The 19,277-nt window shown below is 41.2% G+C and overlaps 1 protein-coding gene across 3 annotated transcripts in view; it reads right to left on the bottom strand.

Annotated features, from left to right (window-relative positions):
* MCC (MCC regulator of WNT signaling pathway) overlaps positions 1–19,277 on the bottom strand; it is a 367,192-nt gene that overhangs the window by 76,696 nt on the left and 271,219 nt on the right. For all 3 annotated transcript variants that reach the window (XM_073677247.1, XM_073677253.1, XM_073677262.1), the window contains 2 exons: positions 13,222–13,385; positions 12,179–12,385 (listed from right to left, as the gene is read on the bottom strand). In XM_073677247.1, coding sequence (XP_073533348.1) covers positions 12,179–12,385; positions 13,222–13,385 — 371 coding nt within the window. The remainder of the gene's footprint in view (positions 1–12,178; positions 12,386–13,221; positions 13,386–19,277) is intronic.

Below are 19,277 nucleotides of genomic sequence, written 5' to 3'. Positions count from 1 at the left end.
TTCTAGTTTGGTGGATTTGATCATCAAAGAGAAAAGCGACCGCATGAGAAAAGCACTTAATGAGAACAGTTATATTTTCATACATATCAAAGATCTTAATCATAATCTTTCCACAATCGTACTGTGCCGATCATTATTCATATGGGCTGCGCGCCATGATCAAGTAGTTACTGCTATTATGCTCTGTCCTAATGCAACCAGAATATAGTCACACAAGAAATACTCATTATAGCTGTACAAAAGAAAAATGCAGACAGGAAAGGATTTCATGGAGGGGGAGTCTACGCAAAAATAGATTCTAATCAGCCCAGTGTTCAAGAGGTCTATTCTGTGCATTGCCTGCATTACATTTCACCTGTGCCATCTGGGGAATATTAGGGGCGACTGATCTCTTACACATCACTGCCATCACACAGGAACTGAAATGCATTTCTTCAGGACTAGCTCTTGTTTTGGAGAATCTGGCAGCTCTAGTGATTGGCCAACATGTGATACCCAATTTCTGCTGTTACAGCTTTCCTACGGCAATCAGCTGATCGCCAAGCCGGCTTCATCAGAAATACAGGGTTGAGATGAGACAAGCTTTTTAAAGTACCCTTTAGGCCATGTTCACACATCAGTATTTTACATCAGTATTTGTAAGCCAAAACCAGGAGTGGAACAATCAGAGGAAAAATATAACGGAAACACGTCACCACTTCTGATTTTTCCACTCCTGGTTTTGGATTACAAATACTGATGTAAAATACTGACCAAATACTGAACGTGTGAACGTGGCGAAAGGCTGCATTCACACAACAGCATTCTTTTTCTGCTATGGTTTTCCAAAATTATGGTAAAAATGCAATGTCTGTCGCCATTTTTCAAAATCATGGCAAAAAAACGCAACATTTTTAGAGAACTGTGGCAAAAAAATCACATTGCTGCCGAAATTGTAGAACATAACAAAATATCTTTAGGCTATGTGGTGGCCTGCATCCTCAAATGTAATTGCATAGGATATCGGCAGCTACTGTTCATAACAATGAAGGTCTGGGAAACAGTCGTAGATCCTATGGAAAACTGCATCGTGATCTATTTGGTGCTTTAATTTGCAAAAAAAATAATTCCCATTCTCAGATGTGGTATCCAAACTGTGGTTCTCCATCTGTGGTGAAACCCCAAATCCCAGTATACCTGGACAGACAATGGCATGCCATGCTAAGAGTTGTAGTTTTATAACAGCTGGGACACCACCACTCTAGTGTCAATGCGCTAAATCACAACGTTAAGTAGTGTAATTTGAACAGGTACATGTGAATGAACAATAAAAAGTTGATGTATAGTGGTCTCTTGGAGACTGAAAAATTATTATTTTTTTAAAAGTGTAAAGTTGTTCACTTATTACAGAAATCACTCAATAAGCTGGAAGTGTTATGTTCTGCTACCAGAGCTAAGGAAAGAGAGGAGATCTGTCCCTACGATAGAACTCAGCTTAATCCCTACGATGTAACAGGGGACCTGATCCTGCGATCAGACCTGCTAAAGTCCTAAGCTAGTCTGTACGGAGACCTATAGATGTGGGGAAGGAATCCCTACAAGTACTAAGGACTGGGAGGAAAATGGGACACCTTCTAACAGAAATAGTAGCAGACAGACGAACAAACAAAATATATAGAACATAGAGGTCCGTAGACCAAGCAAACTAACAGAGTTAGATACAGAGCACAGGCTAGCTAGAAAGTAGTTAAACAATGAAGTCCAGCAAAGCCAGAAGGGCGGAGCAGGATTAAATAGGCCAACAAGGTCATGTGACCAGCAAAGGAAAAAACCTAAGAACAAGGTTCTAACAGTACCCCCCCTTCTAAGAGGATCCTCCGGATCCCCTAGGACCAGGCTTATCAGGAAATCTCCTGTGAAACGCTCTGATAAGTCTGGACGCGGAAACATCATCCGACCTCACCCAAGAGTTATCCTCGGGTCCGAAACCTTTCCAGGCCACAAGATACTGAAAACTACCTTTATACTGTCTAGAGTTAAGTATGCGAGAAATTTCATATTCCCCGTCCTCCACCACCGGAGGAACAGAGGCAGAGGCGTCACAATCCGATACAACAGCTTTTTTCAGCAGAGAGACATGAAATACCGGATTAATTCTCCAGGAGGTAGGAACCGCCAACCTAACAGCAGATTGGTTGACAACCTGAAGCACCTTAAAGGGCCCTACAAACTTGGGACCCAATTTCTTAGAAGGAATCCTCAACCGCAGATTCCTAGAGGACAACCAAACCATGTCACCAACAGCGAACAAAACCTCCTGTCGTTTCCTATCAAAGTAGTCTTTAGATTTTCTGTTGGCCTCCTGAAGATTACCACGCACATCCGTCCAAACTCTCTCCAAATCACCGGAAAAATTCTCCTCCTCAGGCACGGCAGATCCCAACTTGGAGAACGACCCAAACGACGGATGTCTCCCAGAACAACAAAAAAAAGGCGAACAACCAGCAGAAGAAGATGTATGATTGTTCAGAGCAAATTCAGCAAGTGGCAGAAACTCAGACCACCCCTCTTGATTGTCTGCCACAAAACAACGCAAGAACTGCTCAACATCCTGGTTTTTCCTTTCTGTCTGGCCATTAGATTCAGGATGATATCCTGACGAGAACGACAAATGAACTCCCAGCCTGTCACAAAAGGCACGCCAAAAACGAGCCACGAACTGAGGACCTCTATCAGAAACAATGTCAGTAGGAACGCCATGAAGTCTGACAATTTCCTTGACAAAGGCCTTAGCGAGAGTTTTAGCGCAGGGCAGTTTGACGAAGGGAACCAAGTGACACATCTTGCTAAAACGGTCCACGACCACCCAGATGACAGTAAAACCCTCAGAGGGGGGAAGGTCAGTTATAAAGTCCATAGCCAAATGTGTCCAAGGAGCACTGGGAACCTCCAAAGGACAAAGCAACCCCGCAGCAGGAGTATGTGAGGACTTAGATCTAGCACATATAGTACATTGGCGCACCCACTTAATGACTTCCTTCTGCCATCCAGGCCACCAAAAACTGCGACCCACCAGTCTCTTGGTCTCAGAGATTCCGGGATGACCTGCCAACCGAGATTCGTGATACTCAACAAACAAATCTCTCCTAAAGGTCCCAGGCACAAACAACCTCCCATGAGGAGTGTTAGATGGGGCATTCTCCTGTGCTTTAAGAATCTCATCTTCCAAAACGGAGTCCAAAGCAGCTATCACAACACCTTCTTGTAAAATGTTCTCCTCTTTCTCAGCACCGACTATGGGAGAAAAACTGCGAGACAAGGCATCCGCCTTAACATTCTTAGTACCAGGGATGTAAGTAACGGAGAAATTAAACCGCGAGAAAAACAGTGCCCACCTAGCCTGACGGGCATTCAGGCGCTTGGCAGCATCAAGATATATCAGATTTTTATGATCCGTAAGAACCTGAACGGGAAATTCCGCACCTTCCAAGAAGTGGCGCCAGTGTTCAAATGCGAGTTTAATAGCCAATAATTCCCGATTACCAATATCGTAATTCAGTTCAGTCTCCGAAAATTTTTTTGAAAAAAAGGCACAGGGATGTAATCCATCCCCGTTATCCTGAGACAATACTGCGCCAACCCCCACAGAGGAAGCATCAACCTCAACCAAAAACGGCTTAGTCACATCAGGCTGCATAAGGATGGGAGCAGAGGTGAACCTCTCCTTGAGATACACAAAAGCTTCAATGGCCTCAGAAGACCACTGAACCGCATCAGCACCTTTCCTGGTGAGATCGGTCAGAGGTTTGACAATACTAGAAATTTTTTTTATGAATTTTCTGTAATAATTGGCGAAACCCAAAAACCTCTGTATCGATTTCAAACCAATAGGCCTAGGCCATTCCTGTACAGCTTGAACTTTAACCGGGTCCATCTCAAAACCTTCGCTGGAGATAATGTAGCCCAAAAAACTAATTCTCTGTACAGCGAACTCACATTTCTCCAGCTTAGCAAAAAGCGAATTGTCCATTAATAACTGTAATACCTCACGCACGCTCCGCCAATGAGACTCCAGATCAGGCGAATAAATCAAAATGTCATCCAAATACACAACCACATTTTTGCCGATCAAAGGTCTAAGGATGTCATTAATAAGATTCTGAAAAAATGCAGGAGCATTAGTAAGACCAAAAGGCATAACCAGATTCTCAAAATGACCCACAGGAGTGTTAAAAGCAGTCTTCCATTCGTCTCCCTCCTTCATGCGCAACAGATTGTATGCCCCCTTAAGGTCGATTTTAGAGAACCACTTGGCCCCCATTAACTGGTTAAACAGATCAGGAATCAATGGCAGTGGGTAAGGATTGCGTACAGTAATTTTGTTAATCTCACGAAAATCCAGACAAGGACGTAAACCGCCGTCCTTTTTTTTTACAAAAAAAAATCCAACCGCCACAGGAGACTTAGAGGGCCTAATGTGACCGGCGGCCAAACTTGTCTGTATGTATTCCTCCAAAGCCTTTCTCTCAGGAATAGTAAGGTTAAATAAACGACTTTTAGGAAGAGTCGCTCCAGGGACAAATTCAATAGAACAATCATAGTTTCTATGGGGAGGCAAAACCTGCGATTCCTTCTCAGAAAAAAACTCTCCAAAAATCCTGAATAGGAACAGGCAATTCTCCCCTATCCAAAGCTGCAATACGCCCGTTACAACACTTGTCATAACATTTATGGCTCCAGGATTTAATTTCACTGGTAGACCAATCCAGTACAGGATTGTGAAATTTTAACCAGGGCAATCCCAATATTACTGGAGAAGGCAAGTTATTCAACACTACCAAATCCAATTTCTCATGGTGAACACCATTAATAGTGAGAGGAAATTCACAGACCTTGAGAGTAATATTCTTCAAAGGGGAACCATCCACAGAAACCACAGCAATGGGGGATGATAAAGGTTCGGGTTTTAAATTGAGTCTTTCCAAGAATCCCCCATCAATAACATTCAGAGTAGACCCACAATCAACAAACACCCGAAATTCCATTAATTTTTTCTGAGCAATCGTGGAAGCAGCTAAAAATACACCCTTGGAATTTAAACAGGCAATACGGGCATGACTGACCATTTTTTTTTCTTTCTTGATACGAAGCTCACAGTCTTTAATTAAATGACCAGATTTTCCGCAATAGAAACACAAGCCTTCAGAAAATCTGCGATCTTTTTCTTGAGAGCGAGGTGCCATTGCTCCAATCTCCATCGATTCACCACTGTTAGTACACACATTCTCATAACCAGAAACTGACATAGCAGAGGATTTGCTCTCATTAACCCTTGCACGCAGTCTCCTATCCACCCGTATAGCTAATTGCATAGCCTGTTGCAAATCTTCAGGTGTAGGATAAGCAATTAGCAGGTCTTTAACCCTTTCACTGAGCCCAGCAAGAAACAGACTCTTCAGAGCAGAATCGTTCCACCCTGTTTGAGTAGACCATCGACGGAAATGAGTACAATATTTTTCCACATTACCTGATCCCTGTCTCAAACGTCTTAACTCAGTCTCAGCTGATGAGACACGGTCAGGATCATCATATAATAGTCCCAAAGCAGAAAAAAAACTATCCACTGAACTGAAGCATGTATCACTAGGTTGCAAAGAAAAGGCCCACTCCTGAGGCTCTTGCGCAAAAGTGACATTATAAACCCTATGCGCTGGGAATCATCCCCAGAGGACTTGGGTCTCAAACGAAAATACAATAAGCAAGCATTTTTAAATGAAAAAAATTCTCGGTGTTCACCAAAAAATAAATCCGGCAAACGTACCTTAGGCTCCAAGAAATGTGCTCCAGGACAGTTACTCACGTGTTGACGGAGCTCAGTCACCTCCAAAGAGAGTCCCTGCAGGTGTTTAGCCAAATCCAGAACCGACACCATGATGGAACAGAAAAAATCTTTCCTTAGAGCATTTGCTGGGCTGGACTTACTGTTATGTTCTGCTACCAGAGCTAAGGAAAGAGAGGAGATCTGTCCCTACGATAGAACTCAGCTTAATCCCTATGATGTAACAGGGGACCTGATCCTGCGATCAGACCTGCTAAAGTCCTAAGCTAGTCTGTACGGAGACCTATAGATGTGGGGAAGGAATCCCTACAAGTACTAAGGACTGGGAGGAAAATGGGACACCTCCTAACAGAAATAGTAGCAGACAGACGAACAAACAAAATATATAGAACATAGAGGTCCGTAGACCAAGCAAACTAACAGAGTTAGATACAGAGCACAGGCTAGCTAGAAAGTAGTTATACAATGAAGTCCAGCAAAGCCAGAAGGGCGGAGCAGGATTAAATAGGCCAACAAGGTCATGTGACCAGCAAAGGAAAAAACCTAAGAACAAGGTTCTAACAGGAAGTTGGAGAAATTACCATGTGAACACAAGAAGTCAAGAAACCCTACATGCTTTTAAAGGACTGCGTTTTCACAGTAGAAACTGAGCAGAAACTCCAGCTTTTGAAGAGTTTTGAGATTTAGAGAGTTTCCGTTCAGTTTCTGTTCCAAACACTCCTGAAAAAACTCTGTGTGAATATAGTCAAGGAATACTGACGGCTGGGGTGAACTATTCAAGTGAACCTCTGTGAAAAAAGGCCATAGTGCTAATGTAATGACCCTAAATAACAGGCAGAATATTGTTTAAATAAATTTATTTTTTATGTTCAGGTTTCATTTTGTATAAAAAAAAAACAGTTTAATTTAATTTAAATACTACATTTTAGCAACATTCTTCATACCCTAAAAGCCTAATAAGTCAATAACAACCCTCCCATGATACAATTTTATACTGAACGACTTTGTTTTCATCCTAACAAACAAAACACAAATAATCTGAGAGTGCTTGGAATTCGGATACTACCAGAAATGATTATCTCGGTGACTAATGAGCCGTGAGAAACACAGAATCAGTATCAGGCGCGCAGGTTCTTAGCCACCGCTCCTAAAACCTTCACAATCTGTTAACGGAATGCATTAAACACCTAATTTAATTACATCTGCAAGAATAGGAGAACCTATTGAGAGCACTTTGTATGATTACAGACATAAGTGAAAGGAACAGACCTATTGATCCGATCAACTCCCAATTTACCTCCACACTGCTGATGGAAGCAGCCTCAAATATATATTCAGCTGCAGTTTTCTGCTCGCTGAATTCTTAAAATGGTAAAATTATTGTAAAAACTTTTCAGCTCTTTAAAGGAAGCCATCAACAGAAAAAGACGAATTGTTTAAATCAGCTTTTTGTATTACATGTATTAAAAAAAGTCTGCTTTAAAGAAACAAAATTACTCAGCATGCAATTTTTATTTTGGCCACTAGGGCTTTTTTTTAATCCTACTTCCTGTTCTTTCAGGAAGTGTTTTCAGCAAGGCTCCTTATCATCAGAGGCAGGATTACAGTGACAGGTAACACAACTGAATGCACACAATCCACCAATCACAATAGGCGATGTAATAGCTTCCCCTCCCTTCACAATGACTTTTACATGTTCATTAATTGCTTCAATACAAAAAGATAGGGCCAGAGTCCGTTTATTGTAACATAGTTGGTAAGCCGAATAAAGACTTGTGTCCATCAAGTTCAACCTGTTAGTTCTGTAATTGCTAAAGTTGATCCAGAGGAGGGCAAAAACCCCAAATGATTTGGCCAATCTTCACCTGAGGAAAAATTCCCTCCCGACTCTGAAACCAGCAGTCAGAATAAATCCCTGTATCAACCTACTATTTTATTTTATTTTTAAGTATACGCTGAAATCTGCCTGGTATCTAGAAATGCATCCAGTCCCCGCTTGAACTGGTTTAGTGAATCTGACATTACCGTCTCCTCACTCAGTGAATTCCATGTTCTCACTGCTCTTACCGTAAAGAACCCCTTCCTATGCTGGTGCTGAAACCTTTTCTCTTCCAGTCTTAGTGAGTGCCCTCTTGTTACCGTAATATCCCTCCTTTTGAACAAATCCCGGGCAAGATCTCTATACTGTCCCCTAACATATTTGTACACATTTATTATGTCCCCCCTCAACCTTCTCTTTTCCAGGCTGAATAGTCCTAGTTTTGCCAACCTCTCTGGGTATTGCAGTCCCTCCATTCCCTTTATTAATTTTGTTGCCCTCCTTTGTACCTTTTCAAGCTCATTTATATCCTTTCTATATATTGGGGCCCATAACTGAGCACAGTATTCCAAGTGTGGTCTGACCAGTGCTTTGTACAGTGGAAGAACAATGTTCTCCTCCTTTGCAGCTATACCTCTTCTGATACATCCCATTACCCTGTTTGCCCTTACAGCAGCGGCCTGACTTTGGGCACTCCAATTTAGTTTGCTATCAATCAAGATGCCCAAGTCCTTCTCCATCTCTGAATTCCCCAATGATTTCCCATTCAGTGAGTACTGGTGACTTCCATTTTTCCTTCCCATATGTATGACCTTACATTTCTCCTCGTTAAACCTCATTTGCCATTTAATGCTCCACCTACCCAGCTTATCCAAATCCCTCTGTAGGTCTGCACTGTCCTCTTTTGTATTAATTGTTTTACATAACTTTGTGTCATCTGCAAATATTGATATTTTACTATTTATCCCGTTGACTATGTCGTTAATAAAGATATTAAATAACATTGGGCCTAGTACAGACCCCTGTGGTACCCCACTAGTGACGCTTACCCAATCTGAGTATATTCCATTTATAACCACCCTCTGCCTTCTATCCTTTAGCCAGTTAGCTACCCACTTGCAGACATTTTCCCCCAGCCCCATCATTCTCATTTTGTATACCAACCTATTATGTGGCACGCTATCGAACGCTTTTGAGAAGTCGAGATACACGACATCCACTGGTTCCCCCTGATCTAATCGAGCGCTAACCTCCTCGTAGAAGTCAATCAGGTTTGTTTGGCAGGAGTGATTCCTCATGAATCGTGTTCAATGTACATGTGGATTTCCTGAAACAACTGAAAAATGGAGTCTTAAAAAGCCCCAGTGTGAAATTTGCAAGATTTCTAGGTAAAAAAATACTGCCAAAACTTATAGAACTGTTCCGAAACTAACACTGATTTAATCCTAAATATCTATTTAATGTAATAATCTAATGGATGTTCTAATATACTTTCATTGAAAAGTCCCTATCGTTCCCAGTCTAACTGCTTTAATACAATTAGAAATGTAGTATATTAGTTCTGATTTTATATGTCGCTTACCCCAAGTGCAGGACATTGCAGTAGTTTAGGTATCCATGGTTATGACTAGTGATGAGCGAGTATGTTCGGTTAACCCTTTCGCCGAGTATTTATAGCGTGCTTGGGCTTTAAGTTTTCGTCGCTCCGTGAACATGATTTGCAACTGTTTGACAGATTTAATACATGTGAGGAATGCTGGAAAAACAGGCATTCCTCACATGTATTAAATCTGTCAAACAGTCGCAAATCATGTTCACGGAGCCACGGAAACTTAAAAGCCCGAGCACGCTATAAATACTCGGTGCTCGGCTGAGTATACTCGGCGAAAGGGTTAACCGAACATACTCACTCATCACTAGCTATGACCACTCAAACAGGGACAGTTAGTTGAATCAGAAGAACTATGCTACATTTAAGGGGTATGGTTTCTCCTTGTGGAAAGTGACATGTCAGGTCTGGCACGCCAGTATGAGGAGACTTAAACGTCTTGCATGCTCCTCTGGCAAAATTAAATATGCAAATTGTCTCTTCAGAGAGGAAGAGGACTTGAACTCTAGTGCCACCTACAGGAAGTAGCAATCCTACAAGTCATTATTGACCTTTTAATGAGCTTTGACATACGACTTAGGATAAAAGCCAAATCAGAATCTCAATTTGTAGACACGGTGTTTCGGAGACGTGCCCCTCATCAGTGCAAAGTATGAGATCGGATTTGGCTGGGTGAGAGGCTAAGACCGGGCTCTAAGGAATAAGGTTTCTCCTTCTGGAGAGTGACATGTTATAAGGAAACAGCCGCTCTGTAACCCTGAGAATGGACCTCTGCAGTCCCACTCTGAGTTGAGCACAGATGTGCATGAGTGGCCTCTGCTCCATTCATGGCCTACAGGTCTGATGGAAATCGCCGATGTCTGTGTTTGGCAGTGCCATAGACAATGAACTGAGGCTGCGCATCACCACTACATTCAGCATGGTGTTGCAGCACACCATTTTCAGGATTTCCCCAGCCCATGGTTGGGGATAGCCTGTATTTTTGGGATAACACTGTAGACATAAATGATATGCTGAAATGTGATATTGTTAGGCTGGTCCAAGATACCAGTACAAGTGTTCTGCACTGGTTCCTGTGGCTAAACCTAAATTGGAGAGCTAGAAGCAGAAATCTAATAGTTTGCTATGGAAAACTTCTCCACTTTTCCTTTATACTGGTTTTCATCAATAAGCCCCAGTCCATTTACCTGTAGTGGCAAATCTCCAACACAGTGCGACACTCTTAATGAGATGAAGTGTTAAGGTGCAGTGAATATCCGAGTGGAGAGTGAACCATAAGGAAGGTGAGGGTGATACGCTGAGACGGGCTTTGCTCGCTGCCAAGGTATAAACGACCTGATGTAACACAGACAGCAACAACAATCTGTCTGCCGGAGAACACCAATCAGGACTACTGTAGCATAATGCAATGAAACATTCTGCATTCAGGCAGCAAATTAACTGATAGCAGCCGAGGGGCAATCAATATCCCTGGCAGGGACAAAACCTGTTACAAGCTGCTGGAGAATTCTACAATTTTGTGATTATTTATGAGCAGTTTTACAAGGAAATTAACATGCCGCACATTTTAGTACTGAAAGGGAAAATTATTGCTTATAGAATATGTCTATTTACAGATGTATAACAGCGGGTGATGCCATGGCTGGTGCCCCTTGTAGGTCAGTCAGCAGTTTTTCCAGTTCAGTGTGAAAAGAAATGGTTGCCCTAGGGCTCTACAATGGAGATGCGTGCAGCAGTGTCCGTGCTGAATACATTAATCATCGGACTTGTGTACAGTACATGGATTCACAGCAGGTCTCCACTGTAAGCCATGTTGGGGCTGTCTGGGATTTTTAGAAATTTCCTGAAGAAAAATGGATTTGTTAAAAAAAAATTACAAAAAAGTACACTGTAATCAATAGATCTTGGATTAAAAAGAAGTTCCACAATTGGAATTGTCAAAAAACAATGTTCCTGTGCTGAGATAATCCTATAAATGTGCCCTTGCTGTGCACTGAGTAATTGTTGTGTCTGACCGTACAGGAACATGGTCTGATCATACCACATCTCCTGGACAGGGGAAAAAGCAAAAGAGTATACAGACATTACAGCAGGGGATCACAGCCGATTCATTTTGTGAGGTAAAACATTTCACTGCCTGTTTTTAAGCAATGTTTTACCTAAAAGAAAGAATCAGCTGTGATGCCCTGCTGTAATGTCTGTATACTCTTTTGCTCCTCTTCCCTGTCCAGGAGCTGTGGTATGATCAGACCATGTTCCTGTACAGTCAGACACAGACATTACACCGTACACAGCGGGGCACATTTATAAGATTATCTCAGCGCAGGAAAAAATTTTTTAAACACATACAAATGTTGAACTTATTTTTAATCCAAGATGTATTGATTAAAATGTACTTTGTTGGTGGGAAAACCCCTTTAAATTCTCTGGAATTTCTGGGATGCTTCATTGATAGGTTGTCAGCAATGACTTGTCGTACATCATTCATGTGACTGCTGCAGCCAAGCACTGCTTTCCACTGTCACATGCAAGCATCACTGAGGCTATAGGGTACTTTAAAAAAAAAAAATCCCATCCAACCCCTCCAAAATATTGGTTAGAATGCTATATGTGGCACGAAAAAAAACCCTCAGCCTCAGCATGAAATTGTACAGTGGGGCCTCACAGAAGTCTATTGCTGGGTGATTACTGCTCTGAACAAGCTTTTCTTGCAACCAACAATTCTGAAACAGAAAAGAACCAGAGAACATGATCCCACCGTGTTGCAGAAGGGTCTACGGTGATGCTTGTCAAGAGACTGAAGAAGAACAGAAGAACTGGCTGTTCCTCAAGCTGCCGCTGCATGTGTGATCACTATACATAGTGTTCAGGGAACAAATTCATATTTTAGCAGCACACAGTAAATAACATGGTAAACTAAAAGCAGTCATACCCTTCGGCGGAGTCTATCCCTTTCTTCTCGGATGGCATTCATAGTAGACTTGGTCCTATTAAGATCCTCCTCTTTGCTGCACAGCATGGCAGTCAGGCTTTCGTTTTCTTCCCGCAGACCAGCCAGCTCTTTCTCCCATCGCGACCTTTCTTCTGCCAAATTAGGATATAATTCACGACCCAGAACACCCTCTATTTCTTCAACCGTCTGCCAAACAAAAGGCATACTGTATTGTTACATTACGAGCTCAAACAGTTCATTTGGTTACACATTGTATTCAGTAGATATGTGGACTACCCTGTGCGATTGGGACTTAAGGTGGTCAAATACGTTTAGACAACATTTATCTAACAGCCGATTTCAGCAAGGCTGGGTGACCATGTAATGTGTGCAGCAAATGTCCGAAAAAGGAGGTTCATGCCTGATCCTTTTGTCCTTAAAGGAAACCTGTCATGTTGAAAATATCTGATCGGCAGGAAGGATGTTATAGAGCTGAAGGAGCTGATCTGATCGATATATCATTTGTGGGAAATGTTTCAATAAAACTTGCATTGTATTCACTGAAATCCCTGGTGCTTGCATGACTAAAAGTCCAGTGGGCGGTCCCTGTATGACACTACATAGAGATAACTGTCAATGACCGAGTAGGAACCCGCACTGGACTCATAGGCATACAAACACTAGGGATTTCAATGAATGAATTGCAAGTTATACTGAATCCTTTCAGACAAACATATACAATCATTCTGCTCAGCTTTTCTTTTATACCATGTTGTCCCCAGGTCAGAGTGCATTTACAATGTTATAGGTTCCCTTTAAGGAAGATATGTCTGGCAGTGACACCCTATGGAGAACACATGCATACCTGCCTAAGCTGACGATGTATGAAGGCTGGGGAGGAATAGCAGATGACTGAACACGTGTTCAGCTAACGTGTATAGCCAGATTGACATTCAGCACGTCAGCCCCTGATGTATGAATACATTTTCAGTAAAACTCTATAAAGTATTTTGCACAGTGTGTAGACATATATCGAGTATTACCTTAATAGCCAGGTCACAGTGTTCACTTGCTGTTGTGAGCTGCTCGATGTGTCTATCGACGTCTGCCACTGACAGATTGCAGCTACTCTTTTTCCTCCCGCAGACGACATTTTCTAGGCCGGTCAGTACTCTCTGCAGCTCAGAGTTCAGGTCACTGCAGGTGTCTACAAGGAATAAAGAGATTAGAAATAAAAGGAAATATGAGATAATGCAAAGGTACACATAGCCAAATTCACAATGTAAGACTGTCCTAGAGGTATCTGGGCTTAAGTATCATAGCACAGCATTGAGTATGGCAGCTCTCATCACTAAATGACCTACTGTTTAAATAAGGTCTTTGTGTTAAGCGTGTGCATGTTTTTCTTTTTAATGGCAGTGCCTATTTAATGACATAACCTTAATTACAAATAAATAAAATATAGCAATCTTGCAATTTCATACTCACTACTTTTTTAGACTCATATTTCCAGTAAGGAAGAGTTTTCTGGATTACAATGACAGGTAACACCTCTATACACAGCTGATAGACTATTGTTATTGGTGGATCCTGTACTATGTCACACCTGATCCTGCTCCTCCTCCAATCACAATGAACTTTGCACAGGATCATTAGACACTTCAATATATAAGAATGGGTAAGGGTCTGACTATTGTGGCTATATACATGTATTGTTTCCTGAAACAACAGAAAATTAGAGTCTAAAAAAGTGGCCAGAGCAAAAATTGCAAGATTCCTACTTTTTATTTTTAATATAGATTGTAGTATGTAAAAAAAAAAAAAAAAAAGTACATTTGAAATAAAAGCGTGGTTTAAACAATAGGTCATTTTCTGATGACTGCCTCCTTACAAGAGATCTCTTTGCAAACAGTTTGAAGCTTTCAGAACATACATCTTGAAGGCTGCCATAAACAAACTCCCCATTGTCATATTCATTAGAGCAAATTATAGACATCAACTGATGGCGTGTATGATTTTTTCACCACATGCGTATGTTTCTTTTCGACACATATTCTTTAGAAAATTATGTAATTTTACATAATTTAAGAATTTCTATGTAAAAATCCTCTGTTTTTATTTAATGGGGTTTTCGGGGACTTAGGTTTTTTTTCCAGTTGGGCTAAGAACTTACTGACAGGTACATAATATAGCACTTTTTTATTTTTCATGGCAGAAATGCAGTTAAACATTTTAGAGTGCTGCTAAATATTTTTCTTAGAATTGTTGTCTTAGCTGGCACCTGTACACACTAGTCTGGATATGCTACTCAGTTTTTTTTTTTGTTTTTTTTTAGTAAACTCCTGTGACATGTGCACTCCTACTCCCATCAGCCATAGGTGGTTTTAATTAGCTGGTTTCTTCCTGCCCCATAAATTGTAGGCTTTCTAGTCCAAGAGAGGTGTCTTATCAGGACAGGGACCCAACAACAAGGTACGCTTTGACGTTGGCTGCTGGGCTCTTACACATTGGCCAATTTATGTGCCAAGTACCCTCTTTTTACTGTAAATTTTTCTAGAGCAATATTGCGGTTCCAGTTTTCCTATATTTCATATGTAAATAATACAGCACTTATCTAGTTTTCATGGCAGTAATGCAGCTCCAATTTTCTAAATTTATTATTATTATTATTATTTATTGTTATAGCACCATTTATTCCATGGCGCTTTACATGTGAAAAAGGGGTATACATACAAAAACAATTACAATAATCATGAACAAAACGTGACGGCGACTGGTACAGGAGGAGCGAGGACCCTGCCCGCGAGGGCTCACAATCTACAGGCTATGTTCACACACTGCGTTTTTTTTCTGCAGCAAAACCTGATCTCTTGGCAGGAAAGAAGCGGCATCAAAAATGCAGATGCGTTTTTTTGGTGCGTTTTTCAGGATCCCAAAGTTTAGCTTTGCTTCCACCACAGGAGCATGAACACAGGTCACCAATGCAAGACATATGTGAAACCATATTAACTAGAATTTCAAATGTAACAGTGGGTGGAGGTGAATTGTTCAGGAATAGTTTATCTAAGACACTGGCAGTGAATTGCGTTTTTATGACACTATTTACTTTACACTACGGTCCACCATTCAGTTGCATAGGCATTGTTCAAGTTCACACCTCCCTGGGCCACAGGTATTGTTCAATCTCACACATAGCTCAGCCAATATTTACATTGTACACATCACGAATTTAAAACTCTCCTAATACAAACTACCATCTCAGTGACCAAGGCAAAGACGATAAAATCACAAAATAAAGGTGTTTCACATACTGTTGGACTTGCTTATTTTCACTAAAAATGCAGCAAAACCCTGATAGCTATGTTCACACTAGGTGTTTTTTTCACTACTCAATACTTCCAATGGGTGAAAAATGCTGAAAAAACGTTGAAAGAAGTGACATGCTCTATTCTGCAAAAAAAAACATGCAAAGCACAAAATACTGATCAAACAAGAACCAAGGTGTGTGCATGAGATATCTGGAATCTCATAGATTTTGCTGGTACTGTAAAACGCAGCTGAAAATTTGAATTAAAAAAACACTGAAAGAAATGCAATGTGTGAACATAGACTTACTATTCTAAACATTTTAGAGTGCAGTTAAATATTTTTTTTACCTGCCTGTTCTGTCCTTCGAAGATCTCTCCCTGCTCAGGTGGCGATTTCCCTACTTCTTTTGATCTCATATCAACAGAGCAATGCCTTCTCTTCCAGGCTGCTGTGTTGACGGGGCATCATTGCCAACTAGAGATGAGCAGATCACTTTACATAACCATGATACACAGTCCAGGTCAGTAATCACATTTCATAGGCTTCCAGGTTACCCGTCACTACAATTGATTCGATTGTTCTGCAAACTATAAGCAGAGCCTGGGATCTGGAAATTTAAGAAAATTTGCCAGCTCCTGTCCATGGCCAGAGAACACATACCTGGACCGTGGACACGCGAAGTGATCCACTCATTTCTACTACTGACGTCATGCTCATTGCCCGCCGGCTCCCCGCAGTTAGGCAGCAGGGAGTCAGCTGTCAATTAGCATGACATCAGCAGTGAAGCCCTTTCGACGGAGAAGAGCAAAAGAGAAGGCACTGCTCTGATGACATGATGTCACTGGAAGAACGAGAAACACTGGCAGGATCAGTCTATAAATGCTCTGAACTGGGACAGATCGTCGCAGGGCAGAAGAGGCAGGTAGTTAGCAACTACCAGCCTGTAAGTTCTAAGCTGTTAGGAGCAAATAACCAATGTCCTGGACTTAAGTTAGAGCCAAGATCTTCATTTCTAAATGACAGTTTTTTAGCTTTTTATATGTCACAAGATTCTGCACCAGAAAACTAGACCACCATGGGAAAGCGAATTAACAAATGGTTGACACATTCTGTCGTGGAGGAAAATGTGTCATAGAAGGAAATGGATATTATCGGAGATGGACCTTTGGATGCACGTATATAAATAATGAAGTGTTGATCTACGTAAACAGGTGTGTTAACTCACAGAACAGGAGGTGCACCAAAAGCCACTTCATGATGCAACAAACAGCATTTGGTTCTGCAGATACACGGATTGTGGGTCCAATATTCTTTGATAAAAAGCGTGAACACAATTCTATGCACAATTACCTGATAACAAGTGCGAGTATTGTTTCTTTCAGAAAGACAATTTTTCCCATGCCCCACCATGACATACAATGAGTAAGTAGGAATTTGGGGGGGCCAAAATTACATCTTACAATAAGTCATGTGAAAACTGTTGTAAAGTTGCGCTAGTATTAAACCAAGTAATACTCCATCTTTTGTTCAAATCAAGAAGTGTAAAATCACAACAGCGTCGGGTCAGCATTGGGGAGTACTACAAGCCAAGATGACCAATGATGGAACATGTATTTGGACAGAATTGTGTTCTTCTATGAAATGGAAATGGATGTGGAACCTCCTTTCAGTTTGGGTTATCGTTATGAAACAAACCCCTTTAAGTAGGATTACCATGGGAAAATGCCCTCACTATGTACTGGAACACGCTGTAGAGAATACAGCTGGATTTCATGCAGAGATGGGCCACAGTATTAATAAAACGTAGACCTTTTCATGTGTGATGCCGCTTGGGGATAACGGCGTCTAGGTTCTATGTAATATGTTTCTTCAGTGTCCTGCTGCTTGCTGAATTTCACAAGTTTCACAGCTTTTTCTTTGGCGTTTCATATTATTGCTTTATCAGACGTCTCGCCTGGGAGAGGAGGATGCTTGCTACATATTAGATCTTCAGCCAATACATGACATTCACATAATAGGTAGAGGTCTTACTTTGAAAGGGATGATTGAGAATGCGGAGTGTGTGCAGTTATCCCAGAAGGGACACCAGATACTGATAGATTATGTCAAACTCCACTTTGTGCGATTTAGTGGCAAAGGAGACTGCATTTAGGCATTATTACTCCGGGGTTTAATAAATGTAATGAATAGAAATATACACACTATTACAGAAAGTAGTGACTTAGCAGTACATGTCCAAGAAATAAACTGAGTAACCAATGACTGGCCTAAGAAAATATTTTATTTTATTTTTTTTATATATTTTACTTATGTTTAGAGGAAGTGATTAGATATTGATGCCAAATTTAAGCAAATATAATAAAACCAAGCACAACACACTCCAATACATCAATGAAGGTAGGGGAATATGCTGTGCTTGGTTTCTAAGTCTGCAATTGAAACTTTTAGAGAGCCTCCACAAAGTACTTGTCAAGTGTTCATTATAATTAAGGGGGTTTGAAGGAACTGGATTGGAATAATAAGTGATTCATCATGTAAAGGAGGAAACATCGACCACAGATCAATCTCTTTCAACTCCACGGCACACATGAACGCTCGTCTCGGCTGAGCGTTTAAAATGGGGAGAGTAAAGAGAAAGCTGCTGCCAGGGGTCCAGCCGCTGTTTATTTCTCCAGAAAACACAAGTATCCAGAGTAGAAATCTCAGCTGTGCAGGCCTAACCCTCACCCCCCACACATGTTAGATCTGGAGATGATCAGGAGGCCCACATTCCAGCCCCACCAAAATCAGAGTTTCTTCAGAGGACTTTACTCTAATATGTAAGAGGGCTTTTATTTGTAATAAAATAATTTAGAAAATATACGACTGAATCTCCAGTTGCAATGTTTCCCAAGCTTAGCAGCTGTAGTGAAGCAAGGAGTGTAGCCTTTAGCTCCAGGTTCTAGCACTGAAAGGGAAGTTTAGCACCTTGAAAGGATTTGTGTGAATATGTGACTTTCCCCTCTATCCATAGCGTAGGAAATAACTTCCTGATCGCAGGGTGTTCTATCTATTCATGGGACCCCAGTCGATTGCAGGAACGGGATTGACAGAATGGAGCAGAGGTTGAGCATGCCCACCTTTATTCTTTCACTCTTAATGGGACCCCTGGAGATAGCGAAATACATCGCTTGGCTATCTAAGGGGCTCCCATTGAGAATTAAAGGGTTATTCTCACAATGGTAATTTTTGCTTTTGTTTTTACAAAGCACAGTATCTACATAACTATTGTTCACATACAGTACAAGCCAAACAAAGTTTCTTTTATCGTTTTGTCTATTTTCAATTCCTTCGGCCCCACATTTCCCAGCAGCACCCTACTTCTCCCCAGTGCTGCAGGTCCCTACTTCTGCTCTCCTGTGTACTTCCCGATAAAGACAGATCTTAACATGAGCAATTTTTATTTATATGGATGAGGTGATCAGTGATAACTTTGAATAAAGTGTCTGTGACCTAGTATTTAACCAATATTCATTTCTATTTGCAATATAATCCACATTTAATTGGTAGTTCCTGGGGACCTTCAGAACATGATCAAGTGCTCCCCTACAAGTATAGCAGAACTGAGTAGAAAATAGCTGAGCTGTGTTACAACACAGCTGTCAGAGAAATGAGGATATGATGCTATGAGAGGGTCAGAGAGATGTTTTATCAGACAGGGTCAAAGGTGCATCTGTTTTTCATGAATTAGACAGGATCATTAGGTGCAAATGCAGCTGGCATAATTGGGATCATAGCTGAGCTGTGCCGT

This window comes from Phyllobates terribilis, unplaced genomic scaffold, assembly GCF_046119375.1.
Source record: "Phyllobates terribilis strain yellow unplaced genomic scaffold, ASM4611937v1 Scaffold_1__5_contigs__length_1240528914, whole genome shotgun sequence".
NCBI classification, from domain to species: Eukaryota; Metazoa; Chordata; class Amphibia; order Anura; family Dendrobatidae; genus Phyllobates; species Phyllobates terribilis.
Note: the sequence above shows the minus strand (reverse complement) of the source record. Positions and strands in the feature narration are given on the sequence as shown.